At 40.2% G+C, this 19,421-nt stretch overlaps 1 protein-coding gene across 31 annotated transcripts in view; it reads right to left on the minus strand.

The window, feature by feature from the left end:
• PLEKHA5 (pleckstrin homology domain containing A5) overlaps positions 1 to 18,712 on the minus strand; it is a 246,104-nt gene extending 227,392 nt beyond the window's left edge. For 7 of the 31 annotated variants that reach the window (XM_039461609.2, XM_074403210.1, XM_039461607.2 and 4 more), the window contains exons 1-3: positions 18,372 to 18,706; positions 18,129 to 18,208; positions 15,815 to 15,872 (exon numbers count right to left, since the gene is read on the minus strand). In XM_039461609.2, the coding sequence (XP_039317543.1) occupies positions 15,815 to 15,872; positions 18,129 to 18,208; positions 18,372 to 18,463 (230 nt within the window). In that variant the 5' untranslated portion in view covers positions 18,464 to 18,706. Of the gene's footprint in view, positions 1 to 15,814; positions 15,873 to 18,128; positions 18,209 to 18,371 lie in introns of all 31 variants that reach the window. The other 24 variants (XM_039461614.2, XM_039461613.2, XM_039461611.2 and 21 more) reach the window with 8 other exon arrangements.
• Between the last annotated feature and the right edge of the window lie 709 nt (positions 18,713 to 19,421).

The raw sequence follows: 19,421 nt of genomic DNA on the forward strand, positions 1-19,421 counted from the left end.
CGTATACAATTTCTAAAAAAAAATACAGGTATAATGTTCATACTTGAGGGTGTATACTCAAAAACTTTTTGTAGGAGTGCGCAACCAAAATATTTTCAAGATATTTGAGCTAACTGGCCTAGACATCAAAATACAAATAAATATTTCAAGATATCTAAGCTAACTGGCCTAATATTTTGAGGTATCTAAACTAACTAGCCTAGACATCAAAAAATACAAATAAATATCTAAAATAAATCACTAAGAAAAATAACTCAACAGAGAAACACAGAAAATATATGAAACAGGAAATTTATTTACAGAAGAGATTCAAATGGGCAATAAATATTGGAAAAGATGCCAAGCATGGCTGAAATCAGGAGCATGTAAATTCAAACAAGATACCATTTTTGTCCATCAGACTAGCCAAAACTTAAGTTCAGTAATACCAGAGTGCAAACAAGGATACAAGTGAGGATAAATAATTAACACTTTTGGAAAATAGCAAGCCAAACAGAAAATCCAAAAATTAATCTGAATGTGATTAGCAAATGTCTCCAACGGTAATTCTCGAAGGCATTTAGGAAGTGAATGTATTGTTACTTGGGGCTTTTTGAATCATTATGCAGTCAGTTTTGCACAATGTGTCATATTGTTACTTTCATAGCTCCATAGACTTACTAAAAAATGCTATTTTTCAATCTTACAATTATGCATTTAAACTTTTCAATTTTTTGAACTCCACTTACGGGGTTTAGCTGGATCTTATAACAACTTACTAAAACTAAACTATAAATACAGCTTATTTTAGCAATTCCACATCTAACAACTATTTTATAAAAATATTTGCAAGTGACCACAAAGATTATGTTTAAATTTTTTCCCTATCACACTTTTAGAAATTGAGGGGAGAAAAAAACCTCAATGTCCAACAACAGGAGTATAACAAAACAATTAAGGCATGTCTTACCAGTTACTGAAAGAATGATATTGACCTCTAACCAGTACTATGAAAAGATCTAAGATTTTTATTACATAAAAAGTTAAAGAATACTATATGCAGAACAATCCCATTTTTGTTAAAATATTTATGTATAATACAAGGATGTACATGCCAAGAAAGAAGAGTAAAAGAATGGACCCTAAACTGCTGATACTTCTTATAACCTCTTGGAGATCAGAGCATGGGGTAGATGGGAAAAATCCTAAAAGAGGACTTTATACTACTGCATCAGGAGGAGTAGGAACATCTTCCTTTAAGTTCCCTTGGAAGGCAGAGGGCTACAGGGCTACTCTTACTCAAATACTGCCACTGATAATAACTACTAATAATCACAGAGTTAATCCAAAGGTCAAACTGACAATTCAGTCAAGCACTTAAAATTTCTTTCCCTCCTCTCTCTCTCTCGCACACACACTCCCTTCACACAAATAATACATATGTGAGATATCTATCTACACACTCATATAACCCAAGGTACACCAGTATCGGTACTTTGATCCTTGTGTTTGAATTCTGCTACAGCTGTGTCATTCATCAGTGGGAGACAGCAGTCATGGTGTAAAGTATGGGTATTGTGCAAAGTAATCTAGCATTAAGATACCAATTGTTTGTGTCTTTCACTACTAACTGTATTAACCGTCAATGCGAAACTAGAATAAACTAAAGTTTAAGACTCAATTTACTCAGGTACTCCTATGTTTTTAAAATATTTGGGCTTGCATTCAAGTTCATGATTTACTTTTTCTAAGTTTGTGACTTTATGATAAAAATTAACAGATATTAAATTAGTAACGGTAAACACACCGGTATAGCCACTTCCTCACCAAAATCCTTGCATAAGTCACCAGCTTATCACAATATGCTTTCCCACTGATTCAGAAGTCAGTCTCCAAATTCTTCTGAATACACAGCTTCAAACAGCTATCACTAAACAGAGCTGCAATACTGGTTGAAACTTACTTATCATCTCTGGTTGCCATTACATCTGTAGACTGCGACATCCGACACTCCAGTATTCGCACCCCTGTGTAGTTCTCCTCCCACTTTTGACTTTGACTAACATCAGCCAAGAGAACACTGACAAGCATGATATAAGCAGAAGTTTTTTAAGTGCCTGAAAACTGTGGTGTGTCCTCCTAAGATAATTCCTCTTAGAAGCCAACTGCCATACTTTAAATAAAATTTAAGACAGACTAACTGATGAAAGGCCATGAGAAGAGACGCTGGTGTTTGTTCCAGACCCAGCCAAGTTTCAGCTAACTGTAGCTGCATAAGTGACCTCAGTTATACTGCATGGAACTGAAGAACAGCACAGGTGAGCCTAGTCAACGCAAAGAAAAGAAATTAGAAATCATTATTGATTTAAGCCACTGCGTTCTGGGGTGGTTATTTATGTAGCCATGCATAACTGAAGGACTAATCTGTGTTCCAAACCAACTGAATCTCTAGTAATACCCCATAAAGACTTTCCATCAGTTACCTCCTAAATTTCATCTACCCAATCAGAAGCACTTATTGCAGTTATGGAGAAACGAAGGCACTTTCATACTCTCGTATGTTTTCAAGTGAGAACATAAATCTGCACAAATTTTCTAAAAGGCAATTTGGCAGATGTTAAGTAATGAACCACCTACAACGGTCATGTATTTTCTCAATTCCAATTTTATAAAACAGATATGCATACAAGAATATTCATATAAAAATTTTTCTCACAGCAAAAACTCACAACCAAGTCACCTGAAAAGAGGAATAATTAAATCATATATTCCTAAGATAGAATATCATAGTTATTAAAAATCTTCTACTGAATAAATATATAAGGATACCAATACAGCTAATAAAAACAGGATTTGATATAGTATTATTAAAAGCAGTAAGACTCAAATCTTTAAAAATATATATACATGTAACTGTCAATGTGAAACATTATATATCATAATAAATGCATATGTGCCACATACATAATTGTACATATAATTATATATGTATAATAGACACATACAGGCTGCATATATAATACACAATTATATATGCATATAATTGTACACAATAATGTTTGCATATGTAATTATGTAAACCTGCCAAAATATTAGTAGAAATTCTCTCTGCATAACAGACTGTGAATGATTTTTATTTTCTCCATCTTTATACTCTTTAGTATTTTCCAAATGTTCTACAGTAAAAATGAATTGCTTTTATAAAAAAAAAAACATTCAACATTATAAAACAGGTTAAAAAGAAGTATATACACTAAACATACACTTTTATTATTTGATTTGGAATCATTCTGTGGTATTTCTTTACTAACTTAAAAAAAAATGCCATCAAAAAAGACCAAGCAAGTGCCAGCAAGGGTGCAGAAAAAAAAGAAATCCTTGTACATTGTTGGGAAGAACATAAATTAGTGTAGTCATTATGAAAAACAGTATGGAGTTTCCTTGAGAAACTAAAAATTGAACTAACATACATGATCTACAATTCCACTTCTCAGTATATACCCAAAAGAAATGAAATTGGCACCTCATAGAAATATCTGTGCTCCCTGGGCGCGGTGGCTCAAGCCTGTAATCCCAACACTTAGGGAGGCTGAGGCGGGTGGATCACGGGTCAAGAGATCGAGACCACCCTGGTCAACATGGTGAAACCCCGTCTCTACTAAAGGTGCAAAAAATTAGCTGGGCATGGTGGCGCGTGCCTGTAATCCCAGATACTCAGGAGGCTGAGGCAGAATTGCCTGAACCCAGGAGGCGGAGGTTGCGGTGAGCCGAGATTGCGCCATTGCACTCAGCCTGGGTAACAAGAGCGAAACTCCGTCTCAAAAATAAATAAATAAATAAATAAAATATCTGTGCTCCCATGTTCACTGCAGCATTACTGACAATAGCCAAAGTAAGGAAATAACCCACATGTCCATCAAGAGATGAATGGATAAAGAAAATATAATGGAATATTATTCATCATATTCTTATAAAAAAATGAGACCTTGCCTTTTGTGACAACATAGATAGAACTGGAGGACACTATGCTAAGTGAAATAAATTAGACACAGAAAGAAAAATATTGCATGATCTTACATGTGGGAGCTAAAAAATTTTTTTAAGTAAAATACATAAAAACAGTAGAAATAAAGCAGGATGGGAATATGAAGATCAAAGTGGGTATGGGTACAGAGTTGCAGTTATATAGGATGAATAAATTTAGAGACTACAGCAGAGGACTGAGGTAATGCATTGTATACTGGGAATTTATTGATTGAGTGGATTATAGGTGTATATGTTAATTTGCTTGACTACTATAACCATTTCATTATGTATATCAAACATGTACACCTTACATATATATACTAAAAAGCTATCGTTACCAGAATACATCTATGTTGTGATAGAACAGAATCGTTTTTTCAAAATAAATACGGATGAATTTTCCAGAGAAAAAATTCACACTAATTTTAACATGTTCTTTTCCCTATATCATTTCTTTGTATTGTGAAAATTAGGCAAGGAGTTCCTCATTTATTTTCAGAATTTTGTTAAACTGTCCTATTTTACTGAGTTTTATATTTTGGGCTGAACAGCTTTTAAACAATTTTTTTTTGAAGATGGGGTCTCACTCAGTTGCCCAGGCTGGAGTGCAGTGGCATGATCATAGCTCACCTCACCTTTCAATTCCTGGGCTCAAGCAATCCTGCTGCCTCAGCCTCTGGAGGAACTAGGACTACAGGAGTACACCAACATGACCAGCTAATTAAAATTTTTTTTTTTTTTGGTAGAGATGGTTGGGCGGGTGTCACACTGTGTTACCCAGGCTGGTCTTGAACTCTTGGCTTCAAAGAATCCTCCTGGCTTGGCCTCCCAAAGTGTAAGGATTACAGGTGTGAGCGACTACACCTGGCCTTAACATTTAATGATATGCAACTTCAACCACTTTAGTAAAAGTTGGAATTGTCACCTCAGAGTCAAATTGTTTTAGAGCATGTCTACCCAAAGAAATAATATATGTAAGGAATCCAAATTATTTGGAAGGGATAGGGAACAAAAACCACTCCCCATGTAGACAGCACCTACAGCAAGCAACCATTGGCAGCCCTACTCAAGCACTGACACTGGGAATTACTCTTCAAGGAGTCAGTAACTTCAGAAGCACCAGAGAGAATCCCTGGCCTCACCTAGCAGGGTGAGGTTTCTACCATAGTGAAGTTCTACTGCCACTTGTGCTGAATTGGTTTCTTCAAACTCACTTGCCTCAGGACAGCCAATCTGGGATTGGCTTCTACTCATTCTTCCTCAAAATTCAGCACTTTCTCTTCATCCTCCCTGTTCCTGGCCTGAATTATCCTGAATAACTTCAACTATTCCTTCTGCAACACAAGAAAGACCTTCCTTGAAGATCACTGCTACCATTACTTATTTTCTCAGAAGTTTACAGATGCTCAGGTTCATCGTATTCCTGGCCTTTAGGCATTTTGCACTGTACTACAAGAAGACCTCTGGGCTTTTAGTCTTTCACATCTTGACTTCCATGCATGAACTGGGCCTTCCTTTCTAATTATATGTTTCTGGATGGGTTGCCAATATTAGTGCCTTGGCTCTAGCTAAGGACAGACAACGACTGAAGACTAGTGGGCCAGTGTCTACTCTAGGAACAGGCATGTGATTCAAGGTAGTCAAAAGTCCTGTTCAAGATATTTTTATTTGCAACTAGAGAAGAAAACTTACATTTAAGTTCAAAAGCTAAAAGGGTATAATTTGGGGATGCAGGTAACCATTTTCCTGGTTAAAGAGAAGCTCTCTGTTGGTGGGGAGGAGGGGGGTGGCGGGCGGGAAGCAGGTGAGGAAAAGCATTAAGAATTCATTTGTGTCAGTCTTGAAATTAGTGTGAAAATAGTTTCCTGGCCAGATGCAGTGGCTGAGGCAGTGGATCACCTGAGGTCAGGAGTTTGAGACCAGCCTAGCCAACACAGTCAAACTCCCATCTCTACTAAAAATACAAAAAAAAATTAATTAGCCGGGCGTGGTGACAGGCATGTGTAACCCCAGCTACTCGAGAGGCTGATGTAGGAGAATCACTTGAACCCAGGAGGCAGGGGTTGCAGTGAGCCGAGATTGAATCATTGCACTCCAGCCTGGGCAACAGAGTGAGATCTGTTTCCAAAAGAAAATAGTTTCCTTTCTGCTTACACTAGTTGGCTTTAGGTCACTGACATTTACAACAATAAAAGTTCTGACTTAGATGACAAATGAGAAGAGAAGAAATGCGCTGCGATGTTCAGATTTAGGAAAAGAGGCTTTTCTTACCATTTGTTCTAGGGCTTCGTATCAAACACCTAATTGCCTATTACATGCCAGGCACTGGAAACATAAAGATGGCTACAGCATAAGGCTATCTCTGCCTTCAGAGAACTAATAATTCAAAAAGATTCTCTTGGGCATGGGTGGCTTACTAGTCACTTCAGAGAATAATTCCTAAGTATTTCAGAGGACACTCCTTAATGACCAAGATGTTTCCCCAGCGGCTTTGAAATGTCTATCATCTGTACCTCATCAGGACCACTTTATTTCTTCTGGGTTTCTACCGGACCCACTGATTTCAGTATTTTAAGATTAGTCTGCTTCACTTCTTCCATACTATTAACGATAGTATAGACTTCAGTAGTACAGTATTTCCTTTTCTTGAAACCAAAGTAGACTTAAAAAGCAGATTTTTTCCTTAGAGGATTTATGTAGTCTAATATACTATAAAATTTACTTATTTATTGTTTACTTTGTCTGACATTCTCTCCCTCATCATCCCACTCCCCAGAAGGGCAGAAATTTTTTAGTTTATTTCATTTACCGATATAACCTAATGACTAAGGCACATAATTATGAGTTCAAAATGTATTCAAGAGAACTGAAAGAATAGAATGACTGATTGACGACCTTGCCACTAGGACTGAGATAATCATTAAAATCAGCTGGCTAAACATTGTTCTCTATTGGATGATAAAGAGCAACTTCTGCAGCAGCTTTCTCCTTTTGCTAAATTGCCATACCATACCAACTCCATCCCAAGTCTTTCTTTAGATATGGTAATGATTTCACTCAGGTTGTGGTCCAATCTCAAGACCAGGAGGCTATTTATTCTTCACCTTTCCAGTCACTTTACACTGCTCTATGCTGATCCACTATGCAAGGGTTCAGAGCTTAACTACAACAAAGGCCTCTCTCAGTAACTCCCACATTGGGTTAAGGCCTTTCAATATATGTAGTCAAAACACTAGGTATCCTTCGTAGCATTTATCACAGTCTATCTTATATATTTGTATGATTATTTTATTACGGGCTCCCCCACTAATTCAACTACAAATTCCTTAAAAATAGTGCCCATGTCTGTTTCATTCATTAGGCTTAAAGTACTTGGCACACAGTCAATATTCAATAAGCATTTGTTAATGAACAATTAGTTGGATGAATATGAAATTCCCAGCCTGAATCTATTATAAATAGGCAGATAGTCATTTAGGTAGCTGAGATAGGACAGGGGAGTGGGTTGTGTTTGTTTGTTATGAGGGGAGTAAGAAGATAACGTCGGGGTCCTTTGTGAAAGTCTGATTTTAGCCACCTAAAATGCTATGTCCTCTCAAGCAGCTCAAAAACCAAACCATCATTTTTGGAGGGCTCCCCCTCCCACATCTACTACTTTATTCCGGTCAAGGATCTCATCATCATTCTTGCAGCCACTCAGACACAAAGACTTTTGAGTAGCTTTTGACTTCTTTTTTTTTTCTGTCAACCTCCTTGCTCAGCAAGACTCCTAAGGCCTGTCAACTCCTCTTTAATATCTTTGATCAACGGCCTCTTTCCTTTCCATTCCCGCTGCCACAAACTTGGTTCAAGTAGCTACCCCACTATGGCGACAGACTCAGAAATGGTCTTCTTGATTCCCAGGTTGCTCCTGTTTAATCCATGCTGCCTATATTAAAATCTCCCTCAAAACCTTCATTTTGTATAATTAATGCTATACTAAAAAACACTGCAAGGGCTTGCCCAGAAAATAAAAACCTCGGCCTGACATTCAAAGCCCAGACACAGTATGGTTCCAAACAGCATTCCTAGACTCACCTCCCATCATCCTAGCATTTTCTACAGAAACATCACTAACGAGCATAGTTAGCATTACTGATTACACATATAATCGGTGTTCCCACCCCCATGAATGTATCTGCCAGACTTATCAACCCATCTGAATCCCATCCATACCCTCAGGCCTAGCTCAACTCCCACCTCTTCAAGTCTTTCCAGGGCAGCCCAGCCTAGGCTGCCTCTTCCTCCTCTGAATTCTCGTGACTCAAACTGACTGAAAATCAGTATCATTTTTATTTTTTATTTTTTTGAGATGGAGTCTTGCTCTGTCGCCCAGGCTGGAGTGCAGTGGTGTGATCTCAGCTCACTGCAACCTCCGCTTCCCGATTTAGCTGGGACCATAAGCGCCGGCCACCACGCCCAGCTAATTTTTGTATTTTTAGTAGAGACAGGGTTTCACCATGTTGGCCAGGATGATCTCAAACTCCTGACCTCAAGTGATCTGCCATCTCGGCCTCCCAAAGTGCTGGGATTACAGGTATGAGCCACGGCACCTGGCCTAGTATCATTTTTTTACACCATTAACTCTTACACATACACATATACACATAACTTTTCACCCTTAACCTCATCTTACATTTATCTGTTATTCTAAAAAATGAAAACATCACAAGAAAAGAGTATCTGCTAACAAATAAAAAAATTCCATCTTGTATAGGACAGACAAGTTCTATGTAAGGCCCTGTCTGTGAGCCATTGACTCTTCAACTCTTCCAATACTTTTTGTCTTTTTGGTCTTGTTCACTTCCTACCCCTTCCTAAACATAAGCCAGCTTTGAGAAGAAGAAGAAATGAAGGGGTCTATCCAGATTAGGGAAGGAAAAAATCCCTTGACAGATCCAGAAAGTGTTCTTAAAATACAACCATTTGAGTTGTGGGGACTCTTCTTTCTCCATCTTGATTAACTCCTTAAATAACTAGGAGGCAGCAGTATCATCATCACAGATACCACTTATTTAGAGGCCTACTAGATGCCAGGCATTATACTATATCACAGGAAATACAAGGAGGATATTGTGCAAACCTGGCTCTGAGCAGTGGTCCTGGTGCTAAAAATAAGGGTAAAAGACTTCCACAACAAAGACCACTGTGGCTGGAAGTCCTGGCACCCCAACTTGAAAAAGACAACCACAAAACGGCTACTGTGAGGATTATGAGTTTACTGCTATGCTGAAGTGCCTAGCACTAAATAAGTCTACGTTCCCACCATCTCCCTGTTTTAATGCACTGCATATTTATCGCTACACTACAAACTCCTTGAAAGCTGAGATTATAGTTCGTAGTTGTTTTGTACTTAATGAATTAACATAAAATGCTTTATACATGTAAGGAATCACATATTAACAGTCCAAACCTCTTTTGTTATAAAAATGAAAAATAAATATAATGCTCACGAAGTATTCTAAAGCATTATGTAGCTCTAGTAATCAAAATTTGGTTGTAATATTACAGCAAGTATAGAAGAGTTTTTGGCCAGGCACGGTGGTAATCCCAGCACTTTGGGAGGCCAACGCAGGTGGACCACTTGAGGTCAGGAATTCGAGACCTGCCTGGCCAAAATAGTGAAAGCTTGTCTCTACTAAAAATGTAAAAAATAAGCCAGGCATGGTGGCGGACACCTGAAAAACCAGCTACTTGGGAGGCTGAGGCAGGAGAACTGCTTCAACCCAGGAGGTGGAGGTTGTAGTGGGCTGAGATCACACCATTGCACTCCAGCCTGAACAACAAGAGCAAAATTCCGTCTCAAAAAAAAAATTAAGGTATAAAGCTACTTTAAATATCAAATATATAGTTAATATATTCTAATGTCTTTACAGCAGTTATGTTAGATTCCCATCTTCATTCATATTTTGAATTGTGAAAATCTGAATTTTCCTCCACACTTGCAACCCAACTTGTGGTAAGTTTGGAATTAGCATACATTAGATCCAGCTATTGCAGATACCGAAACAAAACCTCATTCTCTATTTGCGTATCTAGGAAAAAATTCAATATTCAGAACTTAGAATTTTAAGTTAAAAAAAGCAGTATGAGGCCGGGCACGGTGGCTCAAGCCTGTAATGCCAGCACTTTGGGAGGCCGAGGCGGGTGGATCACAAGGTCGAGAGATCGAGACCATCCTGGTCAACATGGTGAAACCCCGTCTCTACTAAAGATACAAAAAATTAGCTGGGCATGGTGGCACGTGCCTGTAATCCCAGCTACTCAGGAGGCTGAGGCAGGAGAATTGCCTGAACCCAGGAGGCGGAGGTTGCGGTGAGCCGAGATCGTGCCACTGCACTCCAGCCTGGGTAACAAGGGCGAAACTCCGTCTCAAAAAAAAAAAAAAAAAAAACAGTATGAAAATATAACCTCGGCCGGGCGCGGTGGCTCAAGCCTGTAATCCCAGTACTTTGGGAAGCCGAGGCAGGTGGATCACGAGGTCAAGAGATCAAGACCATCCCGGTCAACATGGTGAAACCCCGTCTCTACTAAAAATACAAAAAATTAGCTGGGCATGGTGGCACGTGCCTGTAATCTCAGCTACTCAGGAGGCTGAGGCAGAAGAATTGCCTGAACCCAGGAGGCGGAGGTTGTGGTGAGCCGAGATCGTGCCATTGCACTCCAGCCTGGGTAACAGGAGCGAAACTCCGTCTCAAAAAAAAAAAAAAAAAAGAAAATATAACCTCACAAAATTTGCATACTATTTTATACCCTGCAAATATTGTTTCGATCCCCAGTACTGCAATGACCTTTAAATAATCAGAACAAAGTTTCTTACTATTCAGAGCACCTTAAGATTTGCTTGGCACTCTAAGTTAACCATCTTAAAGCTTTGAACCACAAAGGAATAATCAATGACACATCCATTGTAAGCTACCATGACCTGTCATTACAGAATCATTAAGCAGTATTTTCAAGGAGTAAGCAGAAAGGTTTATAACTCAAATGTATAAGATTTTCTTCTGTGCTTTATGGGCTAAGTTATTTGTTTCTAGTAAGAATAAAGAATACTTAAAGCCACACTTTATAAGCTATAAAATTCACTCATGTTAATTTTCAGCATTCTTCATAAAGATAAATAGCATGAATTAAGTTATAAAAACAATATGGAAATTCAATAATCAAACTCAAACTTTGTGTATGTATTTACACACACAAACACGCAGTAATATAATTAAGAGGCTGGCTAGCTTAGGGTACATAGAAAAATTACTTTACTCGAAAAAAAGTATTAAATATCTTTAAACACAAAGATTTTTGACCGGGCACCATGGCTCATTTCTGTAATCCCAACATTTTTTGGGGGCCAAGGCAGAAGGACTGTGTGAGCTAAGGAGTTCAAAATCAGGCTGGGCAACATAAGGAAACCCTGTCTCTAAAACTAACTAACAAAATAAATAAGTAAATAAAATTAGCCAGGCATGGTGGCACACACTTGTGGTCCCAGCCACTCGTGAGGCTGAAGTGGGAGGATCACTTAAGCCCAGGAGGTCAAGGCTGCAGTGTTTCATGATGCAGCCACTGCAATCCAACCTGGCGACAGAGTGAGACCCTTCTCGAAAATACATTCCCATATATTACGTATTTTGTTAGCTAGCTGCAAACCTGTATTAAAAAAAAATTTTTAAATTGTATAAAATAAACGGATTATCTAATGCAAACCTATACAACTCTTATTCTGATCAAGTCCTTTGCTGACATTAGCAATACTATCTATTTACAAGATATGTATACAAACATTTTACAAGGAAACATAAGCACAAAAAGCAGCAAAAGAAAGTACCCGTAACTCTGGCACTACATACTTCAGACTTATCTGTGGCTGTCTATTCAAATATTAAAGAGGGAGGATAAATAGTTAAGCAGGATAGAAAAGCTAGCTTTCTAGCAAGGTGAGGTGGTTCACACCACCTGTAATCCCAGCACTTTGGGAGGCAGAGGTAAGCAGATCACGAGGTCTGGAGATCGAGACCATCCTGGCTAACACAAAAAATTAGCTGGGTGTGGTGGTGTGTGCCTGTAGTCCCAGCAATTCAGGAGGTTGAGGCAGGAGAATGGCTTGAACCCCTTGAACCCGGGAGGCAGAGATTGCAGTAAACCGAAATCATGCCACTGCACTCCAGTATGGGAGACAGAACAGACTCTGTCTTATAAGAAAAGCTAGCTTTTCATATTTCCCACATCATCTCTTCTTAGGACTGTGAGCTCCTTGTTTTCCAGAATATTATAAATCCCAGAACAGTATAAAATTCAAAGAAATTTAGAAATAAAATTTAGAGGTTCCCTTTTCTAGGTAACCTAATTTAAAGATGTGAAGACTGAGCTACAAAGTCTTTAAGAAGGTCAAGACCACAGTTCAGTTCCTATGACTTCCCCACTACAATACCCTCCCTTCTCTTACCACCTACAGAGATATAACTGTCAATATCAAAATAAAATCCAAACATAAATTCTTTCTGGTAACCTGCCAATTTTAACACCAACCAACATTTGTTCAGGAGAGGAATAATTTGAGAGTTCCATGTGCTTCACTTCAGAACGGAAGTAGAAACAACTCAGATTCTTTAGGTCTCCCTTCTTGTTGTGAGAACCTTCCAGAACACAGGATTAGGAACAGTAAAAGGGCTGTAGTGTCTTTTATTGGCCTTCCTATCTTTCCACTTCCCATGTGAACAAAAATCTACCCCGATAACCTTGTAACCTCCTTTACATAAAAGTTGATAAATAACCAGCTTTCTTCATCTGAGAAAGAAACAACAGTAAAAAACTATAGCCACCAACATGAATCACGTTCCTACTTCAGACTCCTATCTTTTCCTCCACTCTAATATTCTAAATATAGTTTATGTTCCTGGGGTTTCTCATCCTGCTGTCTTTGCAAACTATAAGCTCCAAAGGCCTGTTTCTGCTGTTTTATTATGTATGTGACAAAGGAAGTAGTAATTCTGACTACGTCATGAATGAATAATGTATGTGAAGGTACTCCAAATTGTAAAGTTTAAGATAAAAGTAGTACCCCTATCCTATTAGAATAATAAAACATCCCTAATTGCTCACAACAATTTTGCAAACAAGTAAAAAGTTTCTAGGCGATTACAGCCTACATTAGGAATTTAACTAATCTTAAAAGAAATTAGTCTTCTGACATAACCCAGAAAGATAAAGCAGTAGCACCTAACATTCAGTACATCATCAATGGTTAATTTTTTTTTAAAGTTTAATGAGTGATATGCTACACTATGCTCAATTTTAGGAGAAATTACTTTCATAATATTATAAATTACTTATTGCTACTTTTGGACACAATTACTGGGTGTCTATGAATGCCAAAATGATTAAAACCTGCAAGTTTAAAAATGTCTTCATAGTTAAAGTAAAATTATTACAGCTTTCTTAATATTGTTTTAATTTTCCAGAGAAACCTACTTAGGGCATTAGACATGGCACTCAAATAAAATTCTAATTTAAGTAAACATAAAAGAAAATCTAATCAAAATGACTCGTAAAACAAAAGAAACTCACTCAGTGCCTTCTTAACAGCTTAGTTCTAAATTAAAACTTACATACTCAGCCCACACAGAGTAAGATTTTGTACTGTCAAATAAACATTCATCCAAGAATGCAGGCAAAGAAATTAAAATGTTATTGAAAATTGAAATGTTACCTCTATTTTTATAAGATGAGCTAGGCTTAATGTACAGTAGTCAAAAAATTACATTGAATAAATAACTCAAAATGAAAAAACTGTTTTCTTCATAAGTCATACCACTACACTGACAAAAAAGCAGCATCCCTTTTCGTGGCAATACCAACTCACTTTAATTTAGGATAAAAATAACCAACAAAAAACTATGAGATGACTGCATTTCACTCAAGTATTTTTTTAGGCCATCTAATAATGTACAGTATAAGCTCCAAATAAAATATTTCACCAAAAAATATTCAGAGGACCATACCATTGAACTATTTCATTCCTGTATCTTCTGCTTTCTCTATTTCTATATCCAAAAGCAAGCACTCCTAATACCTATAAAAAGCCCTTGACATTTTATATAAGTATCTTTCCAAAAGAATAAAGAACCATACAGGTAATTACAATTTACTGGAAGTATAACATGATCTTAAAAATGTCATAGTAAACGGCCGGGCGCGGTGGCTCAAGCCTGTAATCCCAGCACTTTGGGAGGCCGAGGCGGGTGGATCACGAGGTTGAGAGATCGAGACCAACCTGGTCAACATGGTGAAACCCCGTCTCTACTAAAAATATAAAAAATTAGCTGGGCGTGGTGGCGTGTGCCTATAATCCCAGCTACTCAGGAGGCTGAGGCAGGAGAATTGCCTGAACCCAGGAGGCGGAGGTTGCGGTGAGCCGAGATCGCGCCATTGCACTCCAGCCTGGGTAACGAGAGCGAAACTCCGTCTCAAAAAAAAAAAAAAAAATGTCATAGTAAAAATAACTTTCTAGGCTTAATGAAATAAAGGTAACTTTAGCTAGGTATCTGTTATTGTTAATAAACTACTGAAGTCATATATATATATATACATATATATATATATATTTCATTGCATTTTAGGTTTAGGTTTTGGGGTATTGGGGTACATGTGAAGAACATGCAAGATTGTTGCATAGGTACACACATGGCAGTGTGGTTTGCTGCCTTCCTCCCCAACTACTGAAGTCTTAACCAAATTTGGCATTTCAGTATTCTCTTTCACATCTCAGTTTATTAAAATTAAACAACAAAAAATGTTAAACAATAAAAACAAGCTCTTAGGTAAATAGTTTCTAATATAAAAATAAAAAGACAAAACCACCTATATTTTTCCTTGGGGGATTAAAATTTTTCTACATGATGCTGACCTCCAGCTTTGTAATCATCTCCAAGTTGTACTAAGTTATTAAGTTTGAACAGAAATTAGTTCAATTTTCTAAAGAACTGGTTTTAAGGTTGGAACTGACTGGTCATCTTTTCTCTCCAGCTCTACTAAAGCCTTTATTAAACAAACGTATCAATAAAATATCCTGACTTAGATATATTTAAATAAATTGAAGCAAAAATATAAACAATGGTCCAATATATGCTCATGAAATAGTCAGTAATTATCTCTATTTTTACTCCTTGACCGTCATTGTTATCAAAATGTGCTTAGCTCTACATCATCTTTGCTACCTATCAACAGCCTTGGTGAAAATACATATGAACAAGGTTCATTAAAAAAAAAAAAAAAAAAAAGATTGTCACATAACTCAAAGATTTTTTTGTTTATTATCTTTTAGCACAGAGAATCAAAGACCAAAACTTTAAGTACCACATAGCTAATGACCAAAGACTATAATCCTCAATTACCCAGGAATACACACAGAAGCACCAAAAATTTAAAAAAAAAAATAAAAAAAGGGTGGTAATTGTGGTTATATTCTGATGAAGCTGGACTGTTCCAAAAGAAAAAAAAAAAAAAAAGAAAAAAAATTATTTTTAAAAGTGGCCATAAATGATCTAATTTCCAAATGAGTAAATCAATGAATATTCCAGGCAAATAATATTCGAAAACTGAGTGTCATTTTTTTCTCTCAAAATTCCAATACTATACCAAATAAAAAATACAGTCAACATTATATGATCAACTTTAGAAAATCATGATGACGACTGGGAATACAACTATTCAATTGAGGAGTAATCACAGCATTCTAATTACGAAGAAAAAAAATGAAAGTCAAAAAACTCACTTTATATAGTATCTTGCACCTTCAAAGGTATATGCTTCTTCCCAGCCAGTAGGCAAATCTAAAACAATACATATATTACAATTAGTATTACTTCAATGATAGCAAAATAAGTCTCAATCCATTTTAATTATTCATTTTCATTTATTAGCTATTTCGATTTCTAACCAAAAAAAGTGTTGAGAGTACAATAGCAGATATCATTTTTTGAAAAATAGCAATTCAAATTTAAAGACACCAGAAAAGTATCCACAATATTAGAGATGATCTGACCTGAGTACACACTGTAAGGTATTAGGGTGGAGAGGAACTATGTTCTGGCACCCAAGAAAGCAAAGGGAAGCCTCCTAATCCTGGGTGAAACACCCATGAATGACTAGTAGAAAACCAAAACTGTGTATAACAGGCAACGCCTGCCTCTTCTTGGGTATATGGTGTCTATTTAAGACCATATTTTCAGCTACACAAATGAATTCATCTAGGTAGTGTCACCGAAGAGAAGGGAGAACTTCCTAGGTACTTAATTAGTGGAAAAGAAATGTCATGGAATACTTCCGTGTGTGTTTCTAAAAATTTGACTAAGAGACGTTAAGTTTCAGGTAGTAACGTTGGGAATGATTCAGGTGAATAATGGTATTATTATGTGTTACATATTACTTATTAATGACAAGTTGTTTGGATTTCATCAAAATACCTTGTGGGAATAAAAACAGCTGATATGAATACAAAACCATAGAGTCCAAGCAAAGTAAACCAAACCAGGAAAAAAAAATGTGAAATCACATAAGAGAGTAAAATTTTTCTGTGGCACGTTTGTTATCAAATCTGTGGGGGTAACTAAGACAAATATTTGTATCACACATAACTCCATAGGATAATTAACCTAACTAACTTAAATACCATATCCTCTTTTATGAAATCAATCTGTTATTACCCATAAAAGCAAAGAGGTCATCAAAGTTGGAATATGCGTGTGAAACACTAGAAAGGTATATTGAAGCAAAAGCCCGCACCGGAGAATTGAGAAACATGACGGTGTGTTAGTCAGAAATGCCTTTAAAATATAACCTCGTCATGCTTGCTACACCAGCCTTTCCTTTCCTCCTCCACCTTTTTGCAAATTTGGAGACGTTAGTCACTTCAGTGAACTCCAGCATTTTTAACAGAGAGGCAGGTTTGTTCAATATCCTGGCAACTAACAGATGCAGGGAATGTCAGAGTCGGAGAGAATGCACCCCAGAGGCCAGCTCTGAGGACTGCTCAAAGTGGCCTCGCCTTGGACCCAAACTGCTCTCAAGCCTTTCCAATCACCAGGACTAAAGGCAGGCCGGTACATTTTGTTACTTTGTTACATTTCAAAGACAAACAAGTTTCACGAATGTAAACAAAGAATGACAAAAGAAACCCAGACCAGCACAGAAACTACGATGAGCCTTTTTTCCAGCTCCACTCACACTTAAGCATTCAAACAAGCTCCCAAAGCCACCAGAGAGAGCCGCTTCCCGATGGACCCCCTCCAAACGGGGCCTGGGTGCCCACACACGGGACACCCCCTCGCACGCCCACCGCCTCCAGGCAGTCTGTGCAACCTCCATGCGGCTGCCGGGGACTCTGAATCGGGATCGCCAGCTACAGAGGCTGCGAACGCCTCCTCCGGCTCCGGCTGCTCCTGCTGTGGCAGGAGGCAACGCGCCCTGCGTTTCCCAAGCCGTTCCCCGTCAGAGACCATCGCAGCACCCCCGAACTCCTCTCCTCCTCCTCCTCCTCCTCCTCCTCCTCCATCAGCCACCTACCCGCAACTCCCACCCAGGAGGAGGAAGCCGCACGGCAGGAGGCAGCGCTCCCGGGAGGAGGGGGAGGATGTGGTTCTGTTATCCCGGCGGGCGAGCAGGGTCGGGGGCTTAAGAGTGGGTAAGGACTTCCTAAAGGTTGCTGGGGGGCAAGACTGCAGCAGGGGGTCACCCGAGGGTGGGGAGCGTCCGCGGAGGGAAAACTCAGGAGTCCAGGTTTCAGGGAGGGGAGCGCCGCCACTCTGGGGCGCGGGGGTAGCCTAGGTTGGGATGGGGGAGAGGGCGCAGGAAGAGGGCGCCGTCTCCAAGTGCTGAGGAGAAAGAGACGCCGGGAGACTCGAGAGAACTCCCGGCGGAAGAGCCCCCCGCGGCCACTCTACCTGCGGCCGCCCCCCTCCCCGCCCCGCCCCGCCCCGCCTCGCCGCCTCCCGGGGCCCGCGGCTCGGGGCAGGTTGCCGGGAGCCGGGCGGCCCAGGCTCTGCCGCCTCCTCCAGGCGGAGCCCAACTCCACTCGGGCCCGGCGTTACCTGTGCTCTGCCGCCGGTGTCCGGTGACCACGGCCTCGCCGGTGACGGGGTGCAGCCAGGTGGTGCTCTTGGCCTCCTCGCTGCAGGGGTGAGAGAAGGGGCAGACACCCAGCGTGAGAGGGGACGCGCGGGCGAGCCGAGGGGCTGCAGGGGCACAGACCTGGGCTCTCCCCGGTCTCGCCAGCCGCCCGCCCCCTGCCCTCCCGCCCCCGCGGGGCCCCCGCGCCGTCCCCGGCTCTTTACTTGATGAAGAAGACTCGGCCGCCCCTGGTGATCCCGTAAGTCCAGGAGCGAGGCAGGGAGCAGATCCACTCCAGGTTCAGATCCGCCGCCATGTCTATCCCCAGCCGCCGCCGCCGCCTTCTCCTGCTGCCGCCGCGGCTGCCGAGGGAGGAGGGAACGAGCGAGCGAAGGAAGCGAAGGGAACGCGGAGCGAGCGCGGCCGGAGCGCGCCTCTCCGGCCCGGCGCGCCCCCGCGCGCGCCCTACCCCCTCGGGCGGCGCCCGCCCCGCCGCCCCGGCAGGGTCCGGCCCCCGTCGCCGCCCCTCCGCATCCCGGCGGCCGCCGGACTGCCGCCCCGCCGCGCGCTCGGGGGATGGGCGCGCGGCGCCGCGCCCCACGGCCAGACCCCTCCCTCGGGCCCCTCCCGCCTGCCCGCCCACCCCACCGCCCTAAGGTTCCGGGATCGATTAAAAAAAAAAAAAAAAAAAACCACCGCGTCCTGCCCCCAGGGCTTCGCCCGAAGGCTTGCCATCCCAGGGCGCGATTCAAAGGGAGCGAGTCATCCCCGCGCGCCGGACTTCTCTCTTCCAAACGACAAAAACACAGCGTCTGAGCTTTGTTTTGTAAGAGCTGTTGGAGAGCCAACTGATTTTTCAAATATATTTATCGTTTTAAAATGGAAAGCTGTTTTTATTACAGCACACGGAAGGCTTTTCCTGTTTGTTTGTTGTGCGCCAGATATCAAAGGTTGGACTACATACGGGCCCCATGAAATACGAGTGGATTTAGACTTGACAAAACAAGTTTTTTCTCTTCGTAGGCCCCTTAAGTCATACCTTATAAAAACTCTCTTATTCTTGTACTTGATTTTAAAGATTCGTTTAATATCAGTGTGGATTTTTACTTCCCCCTGTCTCCAATAGATCATAATAATAGCTTATTTTACTGAGTCCTTGTGCTGGTGTACATTTTTAAATCCTCACAACAACCCTTTGTGTGTGTGTGTGTGTGTGTGTGTGTGTGTGTGTGTGTGTGTATAATCTATAAAAATCCCCATTTTACAGATAGGAA

The sequence above is a fragment of the Saimiri boliviensis genome, chromosome 7 (assembly GCF_048565385.1).
Source record: "Saimiri boliviensis isolate mSaiBol1 chromosome 7, mSaiBol1.pri, whole genome shotgun sequence".
In the NCBI taxonomy this organism is placed as follows: Eukaryota; Metazoa; Chordata; class Mammalia; order Primates; family Cebidae; genus Saimiri; species Saimiri boliviensis.